The 14,691-nt window shown below is 43.9% G+C and overlaps 1 protein-coding gene across 1 annotated transcript in view; it reads right to left on the reverse strand.

Moving 5' to 3' along the window:
• LOC139264065 (collagen alpha-6(VI) chain-like) overlaps positions 1-14,691 on the reverse strand; it is a 177,596-nt gene that overhangs the window by 42,716 nt on the left and 120,189 nt on the right. The window contains exons 23-29 of the mRNA XM_070880163.1: positions 13,758-13,820; positions 9,493-9,555; positions 8,647-8,709; positions 7,975-8,025; positions 7,100-7,135; positions 6,939-7,001; positions 6,483-6,545 (exon numbers count right to left, since the gene is read on the reverse strand). Of these exons, the coding sequence (XP_070736264.1) occupies positions 6,483-6,545; positions 6,939-7,001; positions 7,100-7,135; positions 7,975-8,025; positions 8,647-8,709; positions 9,493-9,555; positions 13,758-13,820 (402 nt within the window). The remainder of the gene's footprint in view (positions 1-6,482; positions 6,546-6,938; positions 7,002-7,099; positions 7,136-7,974; positions 8,026-8,646; positions 8,710-9,492; positions 9,556-13,757; positions 13,821-14,691) is intronic.

Raw genomic sequence — 14,691 nt, forward strand, 5'->3', positions numbered from 1 at the left:
TCCTCCTCCTCCTCCTTCTGAGCTGATCGCCATATGGCAGGTGGCAAGGGCTCTCCTCACATGATGGTGAGGTTGTGCGACATGCAGCAGACCATCATGAATTTAGACGCCCGCTCTGCCAAGTACTGCAGGGCTCCTCCAGAATGGTCCAGACAGCAGAAGCCTTGCTTTGTCACGGCAATAGTCTGCTCAATGAGATTTCATGTGGCTGCATGGTTTTCATTGTTGTCATGTATGTACATGCTGTTTGTAGCCACCAGATGGTGTCATTGGTGGAGGCCACTGAGCAGCACGCACATGGTGCTGCTCTGGTATAAAAGGCCAGTCATTGTGTGAGTCAGACACTTTGGGTCTCACTAAAGCAGAGCCAAGGTTGTACCTTGCTCAGTTAAACAGTACTCAGTTGGAACCTTTGCTGCATACATAACATTTGGCAACGGGAATATATGAATCTTTGTTTGCAAAATGAGCACGATTGGATTTTTACAGCGATTCATGGAGGGAGAAGATTGGGCAGACTTTGTGAGCCGTTTGAACCAGTATTTCGTGGCCAACAAAATGACGGGGGTCGACGATGCAGATCGGCGCCGGGCCGTGTTCCTCACTGTGTGCGGCTCACAGATCTAAGGTCTGATAAAGAATCTACTCATGCCTAGCGATCCAACAGAGAAAACATATGAGGAGTTGTGTACATTGGTACGGGAGCACCTCAAGCTAGACGATGGCATCATCATCTCAAGATACAGGTTTTATACACACGTTCGATCGGAGGGCCAGAGCGCGGCAGAATTTCTTGCCGACCTGAGACGTCGAGTGGGACCGTGCAAGTTCGGGATGGTGTTGGCAGACATGCTGCGGGACTTCTTTGTTATCGGTATCAACCACGAGGTGATCCTGCACAAACTTCTGGCAGTGGAGGAGTTGGATTTAAAAAGGGCCATCCAGATCACTCAATCATGTATGATGACGGACAGGAGTTTAAAGCAAATATCGGTGAAGAACCAGACCTCGGCAAGTACTGTAAATGCGATTGATTCAGTGCCGATTTAAGCAATATAGTTGCAAAGGCTGTTTGAGACTGGGGCATCTCCAGCGCAAGTGTCCGCAGATGAGCAATCAAGCTGCGACACACCACTTGGAGGATGAGAGTCAGACTAGCGAGGATCCGGATACGCAATCCGAGGTACCAGAGGAGGAAGTGTATGAAGTGTACTCTTTCATAACCAAGAGTAAACCAATTTTGATTAATGTGAAGTTTAACGGAATAGCGGTATCGATGGAACTGAACACAGGGGCGAGTCAATCAATCATGAACGAGAGGGCTGTGGGATACTAAGACTGTGAGGCCCAGGCTGAGCCCTGTTAACGCCAAGCTGCACACGTACACCAAAGAACTGATAAAGGTGATTGGCAGTGCACAAATTAATGTGTCGTATAACGGTGCGGTTCACGAATTACCACTTTGGACTGTTCCAGGCAATGGCCCAACGCTGCTCGGCAGGAGCTGATTGGAGAAAATCAGATGCGACTGGAACGACATAAAGGCGTTGTCGTCGGAGGAAGATGCATGTGCCCAAATATTGAGTAAGTTCCCCTCGCTGTTCGAACCGGTTATTGGCAACTTCACGGGAGCCAAGGTGTAGATCCACGTGGACTCAGATGCAAGACCCGTCCATCATAAAGCTCGGGCAATGCTGTATATGATGAGGGAGAAGGTCGAAATTGAATTGGACAGATTCCAGCGTGAAGGGATCATATCATCGGTTGATTTTAATGAATGGACCAGCCCCATTGTTCTTGTGCTAAAAAGTGATGGCACAGTCAGAATCTGTGGAGACGACAAGGCTACGATCAACAGGGTTTCGAAACAAGATCAATACCTGTTACCGAAGGCCGATGACTTGTTTGCGACGCTGGGCGGAGGGAAGTCGTTCACAAAATTGGACTTGACGTCGGCCTATATGACGCAGAAGTTGGTCGAGACGTCGAAGAGACTTACGTGCAGTAACACGTACAAAGGACTGATTATTTACCACAGGTGTCTGTTTGGAATTCACTTGGCTGCAGTAATATTCCAGAGGAATATGGAAAATCTACGGAAGTTCATTCCCAGAACCGTCGTGTTCCAAGATGACATTCTGATCACCAATCATGACTCCAAGGAACATCTGAAAAACCTGGAAGAGGTACTACTGCTTTTGGACAGAGTGGGACTCAGACTTAAACGCTCGAAGTTCGTCTTCATGGCACCGGAGGTCAAATTCCTCAGGAGGTAAATCACCGCTGATGGCACCAGACCTACTGACGTGAAAACCAAAGCCATCAAGAATGCATCCAAGCCTCAAAATGTGATGGAGCTGCATTCGTCCCTGGGTCTACTCAACTACTTTGGTAACTTCCTACCTAAATTGAGCACCTTACTTGAACCATTGCACATGCTATTGAGAAAAGGCAACAACTGGGTGTGGGGCACATTGCAAGACAGAGCTTTCGAGAAAGCCACCAATCTGCTTTGCTCGAACAAGCTGCTGGTACATTATGACCCATGTAAACATTTAGTTTTGGCCTGTAACGCATCGTCATATGGAATTGGTTGAGTGTTACAACAAGCCAATGGTTCGGGGAAACTTCAACCTGTCGCATATGCATCCAAAAGTTTGTCTAAAGCAGAAAGACCCTACAGTATGGTAAAAAAAGAAACTTTAGCGTGGGTGTAGGGTGTTAAAAAGGTGCATCAATACCTGTTCGGTCTGAGGTTCGAATTAGAGACCGATCACAAACCGCTCATTTTGTTGTTTTCCGAGAACAAAGGTATCAATACCAACACTCCAAAGGTGGCCGCTGACATTATCTGCCTATGATTATGTTATTCGCCACAGAGAATTGTGCCGATGCTTTGAGCCGGTTGCCGTTGCTCACACCGGAGGTGGAAACACCATAACTGGCAGATTTAATGTTAATCATGGATGCTTTTGCAAGTGAAGGTACCCCTGCCACGTTCAACAAGTTAAGACCTGGACCAGCCAGGACCCGATATTATCGGTGGTAAAGAGTTGCATCCTCAAAGGGGATTGGTCTGCCATACCTAAGCAAATGTGCAAGAAGGCCAAACCATACATTTGTCACAAGGACGAACTATCTATTCAAGCAGATTGCATATTGTGGGGCAATCGAGTTGTAAGGCCTAAGAAAGGGAGAGAGAAGTTTATGCATGAGTTACACAACACACATCCTTGTATAGTGATGATGAAGGCCATCACCAGGTCCCACGTATGGTGGCCAGGAATTGATTCTGAGCAGGAGGCATGCATGCATCAGTGCAACACCTGCATGCAGCTCAGCAAAGCACCAGTGGATTCGCTGCTGAGTCTGTGGTCATGGCCGTCCGAACTTTGGTCCAGGATCCATGTAGATTTTGCAGGTCCCTTCCTGGGCAAGATATTTTTAGTGGTGCTGGATGCTTATTCGAAATGGATAGAATGCATAATCATGTCATCCAGCACGCTCACGGCAACCATAGAGAATCTCAATGTCATGGTCGCGACACCTGGTCTGCCTGACATAGTGGTGAGCGACAATGGGTCGTGCTTCACCAGTCAGGAGTTTCAGGAGTTTGTAAAACTTAATGGCATAAAACATGTAAGGTCAGCAACGTTCAAGCCTGCGTCAAACGGACAAGCAGAATGTGCAGTACAAATTATCAAGCAAAGCATGAGGAGAGTAACCCAAGTGTCACTGCAGACCCGCTTGTCTTGCATACTGCTGAGTTACAGGACAAGACCCCACACACTCACAGGGGTCTCGCCTGCTGAACTCATGATGAAAAGAGGTCTTAAGACCAAATTATCTCTCTTGTACACCAGGATTTAAGTAATCATGGTGAATACAGAAGACAGAGTCAACAAGGGTAACCATGATTGAGCAACTGTGTCACACGAGATTTCTGTTAATGTTCCTGTCTATGTGGTCAGGTTCCCAAATTGATCGCTGATATGGCCATGGCCAAGGAGAGCAACAGAGTATTTGTTATTAAGCTCAAGAAACTTGTAGGAAACACATGGATCAAACAAAGCTGAGGCACACCGACAAGCCAGAGCAGTCGGACAAAGAAACCAACCAACCTACCAGCAGCCTTCAGTGGACTCAAGGGTCATCAGTGAACCCGGAATTTCCATCACGGACTTGTTCAATAAAAATGGACTTGCAATTCCTGATATGGCCACTGCCACCCCCAACAAGTCAGCCATCCAGCCACCAGCCACAACAGACTCGGTACATTCACCCAAGGCCGGAGTCGAACTGAGACGGTCAACCCAGGAGCGTAAATCACCGGACCGTCTCAACCTGTGAAAGACTGTGATAAGATCTCAGAGGAGGGTATTGTCATGTATGTACATGCTGTTTGTAGCCACCAGATGGTGTCATTGTTGGAGGCCACTGAGCAGCACGCACATGGTACTGCTCTGGTATAACAGGCCAGCCATTTTGTGAGTCAGACACTTTGGGCCTAAATAAAGCAGAGCCAAGGTTGTATCTTGCTTCGTTAAACAGTACTCAGTTTGAACCTTTATTGCATACGTAACAATGTCCACGTGTGCTTGGTTGTGCACCGGATTCACGAGCCATGTCGTTAATGGATAGCTTATGTCACCTAGTAGCCACCCTCTTGTTTGTCATGGTTGCTCGATGGGATAGCAGACTGCGACAGAATGGACGCATCATGATTGCTGCTAAGATACCAGGCATTCGTCTGCTTGGTGCGCTGAGTACGGTTGCACACCCACTGGACATTGAGGGAGTGGAATCACTTTTGGTTGGAACCAGGGGTCACAGTCTGAGGATAAGGGGTAAGCCATTTAGGACCGAGATGAGGAGAAACTTCTTCACCCAGAGAGTGGTGAACCTGTGGAATTCTCTACCACAGAAAGTAGTTGAGGCCAATTCACTAAATATATTCAAAAGGGAGTTAGATGAAGTCCTTACTACTCGGGGGATCAAGGGTTATGGCGAGAAAGCGGGAAGGGGGTACTGAAGTTTCATGTTCAGCCATGAACTCATTGAATGGCGGTGCAGGCTAGAAGGGCTGAATGGCCTGCTCCTGCACCTATTTTCTATGTTTCTATGTTTCTATATCTCAGAGTTTATATGCGGCATCCTGCACCATGGAGAAGCCTGCACTCCTTGCAAAGCTGTGCAGTCAATGGCACCCTGCACCATGGAGAAGCCTGCACTCCTTGCAAAGCTGTGCGCTCACTCTACCTGCTACTCTCTGGCCAGAGAGAATGAAATGTATTCAGCTCTCTTGGAATACAGAGCCTGAGTTACCTTCCCCATGCAATAGTGCACGGCAAATAGGGAGATAACGCAAATATCTCCTGTTCCAGCCAAGAAGGAGCCCAACACATGAAGGTTCATGGCCACTGTGACCTTCACAGTCAGTTGCAGTTGTGGCTGCAGCAGGTGGCAGATTTCAATGCGGATGTCCTTGGTGAAGTGCAGATGTCTGACACACTGTTCCTCTCCAAGGTCCCTGAACACACTGGGTGGATATGGCTTCCTGCTGTGAACCCTTCTCCCCCTCCTCCCCTCCTCCCCTTCACTCTTCCAGCAGCTTGTCCTTCTCTGTGTCACTTCTGCTCATTCTCCCTGTCATACTGTAGACCAAGTAGGATGCCTCCGACTGCACCCATATCTGCGAGCAAATGGTCTGTGTGGAATCCTTGAACTCAGGACAAAGTCCTTCAGCACCTCCCATGCCACTCCCTGTAGACTTTAGCAACTTTAACTCATTCTATAAACGACCAAACACTTCTACAAATGCAGCAAGAGCCAGTAGAAATCAATCAGTAACTAACCTGTAAGTAGTTGATGATCCCTTTAAATAGCGCTGGTGGAGGGTCCTTCTTGCTGCTGAATGCACGTTCAGCTGTGTGAGCTTAAGAGAGGTCATTAGCTGGAGCGTTGAGCTCCAAAATGGCAGCACTGGCGTCAAATCAGCTTGTAACACTGATTGATGTCACGATTGGTCTACTCTGCATACTTCCAGCGCACGCTCCTTGTTCCCACACTAACGCCCTATCCAAGATGGAGTCTGGCGCGGCCCGCACCAGAAGTGTGCGTATGTGCGTACCGTGGACGCCACTTTGGAACCAAAACAGCACTCGTAGAGCCCAAACAAGGGGGCTGCTATGGAGCTGAATTTTGCGGCCAACAATTGTATATAAATGTAAGCACCGGATAGTTAATAAGACAATATCAGATAATCAGGAGCTTCTCTTTGGGTTGGGTTATGTATTAAGATGTGTGCTGACAAATTTACCCCTAACTTCAGTGATAATATGTGGAAGGCAAAAAGGGCCAAAGTCAGTGTTCATTGGCTGTAAAGCATTTTGGGATGACCTGAGGTCATGGAAAAATAAATGCGTTTTTGTTTTTCAAAGTGCACACACATAGTGGGAAAAATAAACCACCCAAAATCTTACCCTGGGACCAGGATGTCCAAAATCACCTGGAATCCCCGGTTCACCAGGCAGTCCAGAATTACCCTAGAAAAGGGCAAACATACCAAATTATTTCATTCAGAAGCTCACTAGCTCTCTTTACCATCAATGAATGATTAGTAGCAATGCTTTACCTCTATATTGTTACTGTAATTCATCACTATGCTTCAAAATTCCATTATTAGCTAATTTACTGAAGGCACCTTTTAACCTTTCCATCTTTTTTATTCTCTTTATTCTCGTCTTTTCTTGAAGTTAGCTATCAACCTGGCTATGCACAATATTAATGTAAAATCAGGTGTCGTCACTGATTAAACAATACTCAGTTTATGCATTTTTAAAATCGTTAGGGACAGCAAAGAATTGACTTCATATAGCATCTTGGACAACAAAAACAAGCACGCTTTATCAATTAAATGTGTTAACTGAAACTTCTACCCTCTGCCCTCTTGTTCCTTTGGGCCCTGGATTGCCCCGTTCAGGAGTTTCCCCAACTTCTCCCTAAAAAAGCAATGAATAAATATAAAATGAGAACAGGATATTTCTTAATGTGGAAAAGTAGAAGGTGAAAATCTTCTCCTTTAAAACATCACTGATACCTGAATACCAGGGTTTCCATAGATTCCTCGCTCCCCCTGAATGATTAAAAGAAACACAAACGCTGTCAAAAATAACCTGTAAAGCTTTCTCAGCAAGCAGCATTTAACATGTGACAACAAAAATAAGTGAGACATCCTTGTTTTCAGAATTATTTGCAAAAGAAGGACTAAGAAACAAAAAATCAAAGTCAAAATATTAAAGGATAAAACTGATTCACTACTGTCGCAGAGGCGAAAAGATATTGGTAAAAACGTTCAACAGCAGCAAAATGTAGGGCTGCTTTAAAAAAGACGTGTTGGATATCAAAATAATAAAAATCCTCAATCCATTCCCTATGGATTATTATTTGTGATATCTGGCATGCAGTCAGCGATCACAAATAAATCCATCTTTGGAATTAATAACTAGATCGGATTCAAATGGCTTCTCACAGTTAACCTTCCAGTTCAGATCATAGTAACAGGAGTAGGCCATTCGGCCCCCGGAGCATCTTCTGTCATTCTATTGGATCATGGCTGATCTGTATCTTAACTCCATTTACTCGCCTTGGTTCCATATCCTTTGATACACTTACATAACAAAAATCTATTGATCTGAATTTTAAAATTTTCAGTTGACCCCCAGACTGAGAAGCTTTTTGCAGGAAATTAGAACTTATTACAAGCTCCTGCTGTTCCAATCTATCCATTTATATATACAACAGGCAGACATTTATAGCACTGTGCACCAACTATCAGTGCTGGTGTATCAGAGGAGAATGTGATTCTATAATCCCGGTAACTGTTCAGTAATTGCAGGTCGAATTCTGAAAACAAAGTATAGAAGCCTGTTCCATGGTGAGAGAAATAATAATTATCAATAAGGGCTCTGTTACCTTTCTTCCCTTTGTTCCTGGAGAACCAAATCCACCTATACCATCCATGCCCTGTGTGACAAAGAACATATTTTGCATAATTTAACAGTAACTCGACAATCTCCATAGTGTTGCACACAGATGACGAGGACCGTGTGTGTGTGCGATAGAGTAAAACGGGCAAGTCAGCATCTCTCCTGATTCTTATTGTCATTGACTTCAATGGGGAGAGATGTAAAACGGGCTGCCGATTCACTATCACCCATTTTACACTATCACCCATTTTACACTATCACACAAAGTCAACAATACCCCCAAAGGGTCAAGATCCAGTGTAGTCTTGTTGGTAGGTGGCCAGGTTAGAGGGCAGGAGATAATTGGACCAGATCACACTTGAATGTCATACTACACGATGGGCCGAAATGGCCTCCTTCTGCGCTGTAAATTTCTATGTTTCTATTTTGTCCTTATTTTCACACTTGCATTATAATTTCCTATGTCCACATTTATAATGGAACCTTCCTATGTAAACTTGTAATGCTGTAATTACACCCTCCCACCAGTTGGGAGCGGGGTGGGGAGTTGTTTAACTTCATGACTATTTCTCATTTCTCTTTTGTTTTACTTGTCAGTTGTTTCTAGAAAGTGTTCACCAAATTTAACACCATGAATAAAAAAAGAGGATAATCTCACCGTGACCCCACGGGGTCCCTCCGGTCCTCTTATGCCTTTGTCCCCAGGATTTCCAGGCTGACCCTATTAAATATCCAAAGGGACAGGTTCATAAAACCTTTTTCTATTTTTTTCCCCCACACGTGCAGAAATCGACACGGAGGATTTCATTCTAATCAGTACGTGCAAAAAACAATCTGATCTTAGTCAGTCTGATCTAATGTAAATGATCACCCTGTTTGAATTGTTTCCAACCAGAAGGAATGCATGGCTGTGTAGCAATGATTTATTTTTATGTGTTTTAAATCTTTGTTTTAATGCAGAGAAAGATTCTTGTTCTAGTAATGGACTAATGTGCGATGGAGATTTACAGAATTACAGACAGGAGACCGAGATTGGTCCTTCAGGGCTGCTCCAAGGGTGAAACACCTGTGAACTCATCCCTTTTTGGCGTGGAAGCAAGTCATCCTCGTTTCGAGGGACCATCTGTGATGATGAGGTGAGAGAAGGCAGAGATTGGGTCTTCAGATCTGCACTATGGCCAGGAAGCAGAGTCGAGAGTGTAACCTTTTTAATATTACTTGCTTTTTGACACAGATCCTTGCGCAGCAGGAGCAAGGGAAACCAAGTGTGTGCTTCCTGAGATTTTCTAAAATGAATGAATGGAAAATATTGGGGCTTATGCACGTGATTTCCAGAAGTGTTCCTGGTGGGCAAGGCCCAGGAATGCAACTCGTAAAATGAACTTCAGAAACCACCCTAGGCATAGCACTAAACTTAGAAGTGGGCAGGTGAATAGACTGACTAGATATAAAACCTATTTTTCTGAAACAATGGGCTGGACTAAAAGTGAAAGGGCATACTTACACGGCTTCCCTTCGCTCCAAGATTTCCAACTAATCCATCTTCACCTGCAATTCCATTCGAACCCTGTCATATAATTGACACACAAAATACTGGTCAAGGCTTCATGAAATCATGATTTTATTTCCTTTTATCTCAGAAGTAATTACTGAAACACACAACTGTTGCCAACCCTGCTTTATTATGAGCAGTTAGGACAGATACAACAAGGGCATGTGATATGTCGGCCTCCAATTCTTCCTCTCTCCCGATCTTGAGAAAAGCCAAGTTAGATCACATTGGGATTGCTGTTCATCTCTAACCCTGAGATCTCTGCCTGGCCTTAGTGTGTTACCTGCTGATCTCGAGCATCGATATTCACCCACCTCAATCTTTCTAGCATTGTAATCCATACTATACTCTGAACTGTCATCAGTTGCCTTGCAAGACTTCCAAAACGGTGTGAAACTACAATTTTAAAGTAAATTAGCCCATTCTTGTATTAAGTTATGGTGTCTTTCTTACAACAGTGGCAACTTATACTTATATAGCACCTTTAATGTAATAAAACATCCCAAGGTGGTTCACAGGAGTGTTACCAAAAAAATAAATTTGACACCAATCCATATAAGGAAATGTTCAGGTGGATGACTAAAAGCTTGGCCGAAGAGGTAGGTTTTAAGAGCGGCTTATAGGAGGAAAGAGAAGTAGAGAGGCGGAGAGAATTAGGAAGGGAATTCCAGAGTTTAGGACCTCGGCAGCTGAAGGCCGACCAGCCAATGGTGGAGCATTTAAAATCGGGAATGTTCAAAAGGGCTGAATAGGTGGACCGCAGAGGTCGAGGGCTGGAGGAGATTACAGAGGTAAGGAGGGGCAAGACCATGTAGGGATTTGAAAACAAGAATGAGAATTTTAAAATCGAGGCGTTGCTTAATATGGAGCCAATGCAGGTCAGGGAGCACAGGGGAGATGGGTGAGCAGGACATGGTGTGAGTTAGCGCACGGGCGACAGAGTTCTGGATGACCTCAAGTTTATGGAAGGTAGAAATGGGAGGCCGGCCAGATGTGCATTGGCATAGTCAAGTCTAGAGGTAACAAAGGCATGGTTGAAGGTTTCGGCAGTGGATAAGTTCAGGTAAGGACAGAGGCGGGCGATATTACAAGGGTAGAAATCTGGTCTTAGTGATAGAACGGATATGAGGTAGTAAGCACAATTCGTGATCAAATATCACACCAAGGTTGCAAAACTTGGTCAGCCTTAGACAGTTGCCGGGGAGAGAGATAGACTCAGTGGAAAGGGTTCTCCCCCAGACTTCGAAATTAGTTTGGGCACAATCTTAGGGTGAATTGAAACCCTGAAAACTCAATGTTCATTATCTGTCTATCCATCAATCCACCTATCTATCATGTAATTAATGATTTCATGCTCCTATCCAACCTCCCATGAATAGAAAATAAGTGAAATCAGTTTTGCCACTAACCTTGCTTGGTAGCAATTGTGAATGAACTGAAAATACAAGCATCAAATTTGGCATTGGTTTTGGTGTTGGGAGTGACCAGGGGCAGATTTAGGACTGTGAAGCCTGGGGATAATGTACTGACGTGGCTAGAGAACTGGTTGGCAGACAGGAAGCAGAGAGTCGGGATTAACGGGTCCTTTTCAGAATGGCAGGCAGTGACTAGTGGCGTGCTGCAGGGCTCAGTGCTGGGACCCCAGCTCTTTACAATATATATTAATGATCTGGATGATGGAGTTGAGTGTAATATCTCCAAGTTTGCAGATGACACTAAACTGGGTGGCGGTGTGAGCTGTGAGGAGGACGCTAAGAGGCTGCAGGGTGCTTTTGACAGGTTAGGCGAGTGGGCAAATACATGGCAGATGTACTATAATGTGGATAAATGTGAGGTTATCCACTTTGGGGGCAAAAACATGAAGGCAGAATATTATCTGAATGGCAGCAGATTAGGAAAAAGGGAGGTGCAGCGTGACCTGGGTGTCTTGATTCATCAGTCACTGAAGGTTGGAATACAGGTACAGCAGGCGGTGAAGAAGGCAAATGGTATGTTGGCCTTCATAGCAAGGAGATTTAAGTATAGAAGCAGGGAAGTCTTACTGCAGTTGTACAGGGCCTTGGTGAGGCCCCACCTGGAATATTGTGTTCAGTTTTGGTCCCCTAATCTGAGGAAGGATGTTCTTGGAGGGCAAGTTTAGAGATTGAAATCATTTGGCTTCCTACACTTTTTGTTTGACAACGTTTCTGTGAAGTGCCTTGGGACATTTTACTACATTAAAGATGCTATATAAATACAATGTAACAACAACTCTCAACGCAAGCTTCAGGAACAGCGTCCAATCTTTTTGCTGGGCACCTTTCACCCCTCTGCTTTGAACACTGACTTTAGGAACAGACCTTAGCTATATCTCCTTTTTTAACAACAGAGGGAGGAATAGGTTCAGCAGTGTCTGTCGGGAGTGGGGCGGTTTGATATTTGGAATGGTGTGGAAATATCAGAAAGGATTAAGAAGTTAGTTCAGATCTGGGGTCTAAAAAAACTGACAAGCTCTCTTACACAAAAAACAAGCAGGCATTAACCTCAGGGTCAATGAGATAATCGATAAGGTAGAGTTGTAACCATCAGGGAAAGTCACGGGATAATAAAGCCAAATGCCAAATTAGCAAAGTTCCAGCAATTGCTAATGACCGAACAAAAGGAATAACAGTTTGAAGACCAACGGACAGGAGGGAGTTACCCACCATCACAGGACCAGCTGTGGCCACAGCAGGGGGGGTGATAAGAAAGAATTCCAGGGATCAAATTAATGGTCACACACGGGAAGGGAGACTCCCAACTTGGTAATAACTTTTGGAGGCGAGAGACAAGTTGAGATAACAGCAGAATGTCTCTGTATCTTGTAGAAACAAGCAAGCAATTAGTAGCAACCTACATGGTTAAGAAAGGGACAAAAAAGGTATAGAAATGGACAAGTTGGGACAGTCCGTAGCGAGAACCCGGGACCAACACTCGACAGAAGCAAGGACCAGGGAGCGACCCTTGAAGGAACAGTGTCAGGATCAGATTGATCACCTGGGACATATTGGGTAACTATGAGAGACTGTTGAGTTAAACAGAGTATTTTGAGCAGCAAGGAACACTTTTTGGAACGCCTTGTTTGCAGAGTTGAACAGAGTTGAGTTAAACAGAGTTGAACAGAGTATTTTGAGCGGAAAGGAACACCCCTTTGGAATGCCTTTCTGCAGAGTTAAGCACAGTTAAATAGTCTTATACTTCTTTTGTATTGAGTAACTATAGAGTATAAGTCTTGTATCTTTTCTGCATTGAAGAATTATAGAGTATAAGTAGTGAGTCTTGTAGTTTTCCTGTATTAAACAAACATTAACGATACTGTCATTTGTCTAGTGTGTAATTTGGTATCTAACAGGAACTGTCGCAGGCAACTACTAGTCACACAACTAGCGAAATTGCCGCTTGCGCAACAAATGGAGATTATTCATTAAAACACAACAGTGGCAGGGGGGGTCTGAGCTTGTGCTGTCAACCTGTTTTTTTTGTTGTTGTCTTTTCTGGACTGATGGGAGCAGGTTTCTTTCTCGAGTGAAAGGGTGTAAAGCATCACCTGGATTGAGCGCAGAGAGGAAAATCAGAGGGGCGGGGGGAACACATGCCCATAATGCAGCCCATCTGATTCCCCATCCAGGCTTGCAATCCTCACTACCAAGTTTCACCATGTGTTCTGCTCAGGTGATGCTTGATGCCCAAATGTTAAAGAGGTAAAATTTGTCCCCTTGAGGTCTGCCAGCATTTTATGCTTTTATTTAAGAAATAATTGCATTTGCCACTTGCCGTTTTTTCCCCTTTCTCCATCTTTTCCTGTTTTCTTAGCCGTTTTGGGTGGGTCTGAATCACTCATCACTATTTCTATATTCTTTTGTCCTTTTCTGTCTCTCCAACACTTCGCTAATGAACTTTTACATCATCCAACCAATTTTTCTGAAATTGTTTTTGCAGGCCATTCAACTGATTATCTCCCTTTCAGTGACTAGTGTAACTGCTGTATCTCTCCCCTCTGCCTTTTCCCTTCTCCTCTCTATTTTGTTCTAAACTTACTAAATGCCTTTTTATATTTTAGTCCTCTGTTCTGATGAAGGGTGCACACCCAAAGTGTCTTTTCTACTTACAGATACTGGCCCACTTGCTGCACATTTCCAGCATGACCCGTTTTTATAGTATTTCTTGATCATTTATCAAGTTTCAGATAGAATACTGACCTGCTGACCTCTGGGTCCACGCCCACCTTTTCGACCTTTTAATCCATAACTGCCAGGGTCTCCCTTTGATAAAAAAATCACATAAATCAGATATTGCTTATAGATTTTGAGTTATTAAACATGTGTACAAATAATAATTGATCTGAATTAGAATCTGCTTTTAATGGTTATTATTTATGGCAACTATCTGGATCGGCAGTGAAATCCTGTTGTACTGATCACTGCTTGTAGTTTACAATGAATAAAGTATTAAACTCTGGCCTCAAATTTCAAACTTATAAAACGACAAGAAATCAGAACTCTGTAATTATGAGCTTGGAAGGAAACTTATCAATAAACAGATGCTCAACCAATTAAATCATTCAAAGATTTATTTCACAATCTCTTCAGGCACAAGTCAGATCTCAGTAACTGGTAGAAAATCTGTTATTCAAACAATAAAGGAGGCACTGAACCAAGTAAATTACTCAACGATTTTTCAAAGGTCTTCTTTCTGTTTTCTTTCCTCTCACACACATCGTTTGTAAATTAGGGTTTCTGACATAACAAGAACATAATTAATTACATATTTCAGAATGGCATAATGAAACTCGTCTACATATTTATGTTTCATCTTTTTCAGTATCTTTATTTTGTTCTGAGGCCTCTTGCTTTCTCACAAATCCTGGAGACAACTTTTTGAGCACATGTGGTCAGCCTCACTCGCTGACTGCACATGTTAGGAAATCATGGTTCCTGCCCATGATCTTCCATTCACTGATTTTCAGCGGACACTAACTCACAGACAGAACACTTGGAGCTTCTCACTATCCATCTCCAGCTCATGAAGCTGCTTGACATCGTCCATATTCTGCAAATCGGCCCTTATATTTTAACCAGAATGTGGTTTTAGCACTGCCCAGCCCATTCTATCCTTCCCTACGGTGTATCCGTG

This window comes from Pristiophorus japonicus, chromosome 5, assembly GCF_044704955.1.
Source record: "Pristiophorus japonicus isolate sPriJap1 chromosome 5, sPriJap1.hap1, whole genome shotgun sequence".
NCBI classification, from domain to species: Eukaryota; Metazoa; Chordata; class Chondrichthyes; family Pristiophoridae; genus Pristiophorus; species Pristiophorus japonicus.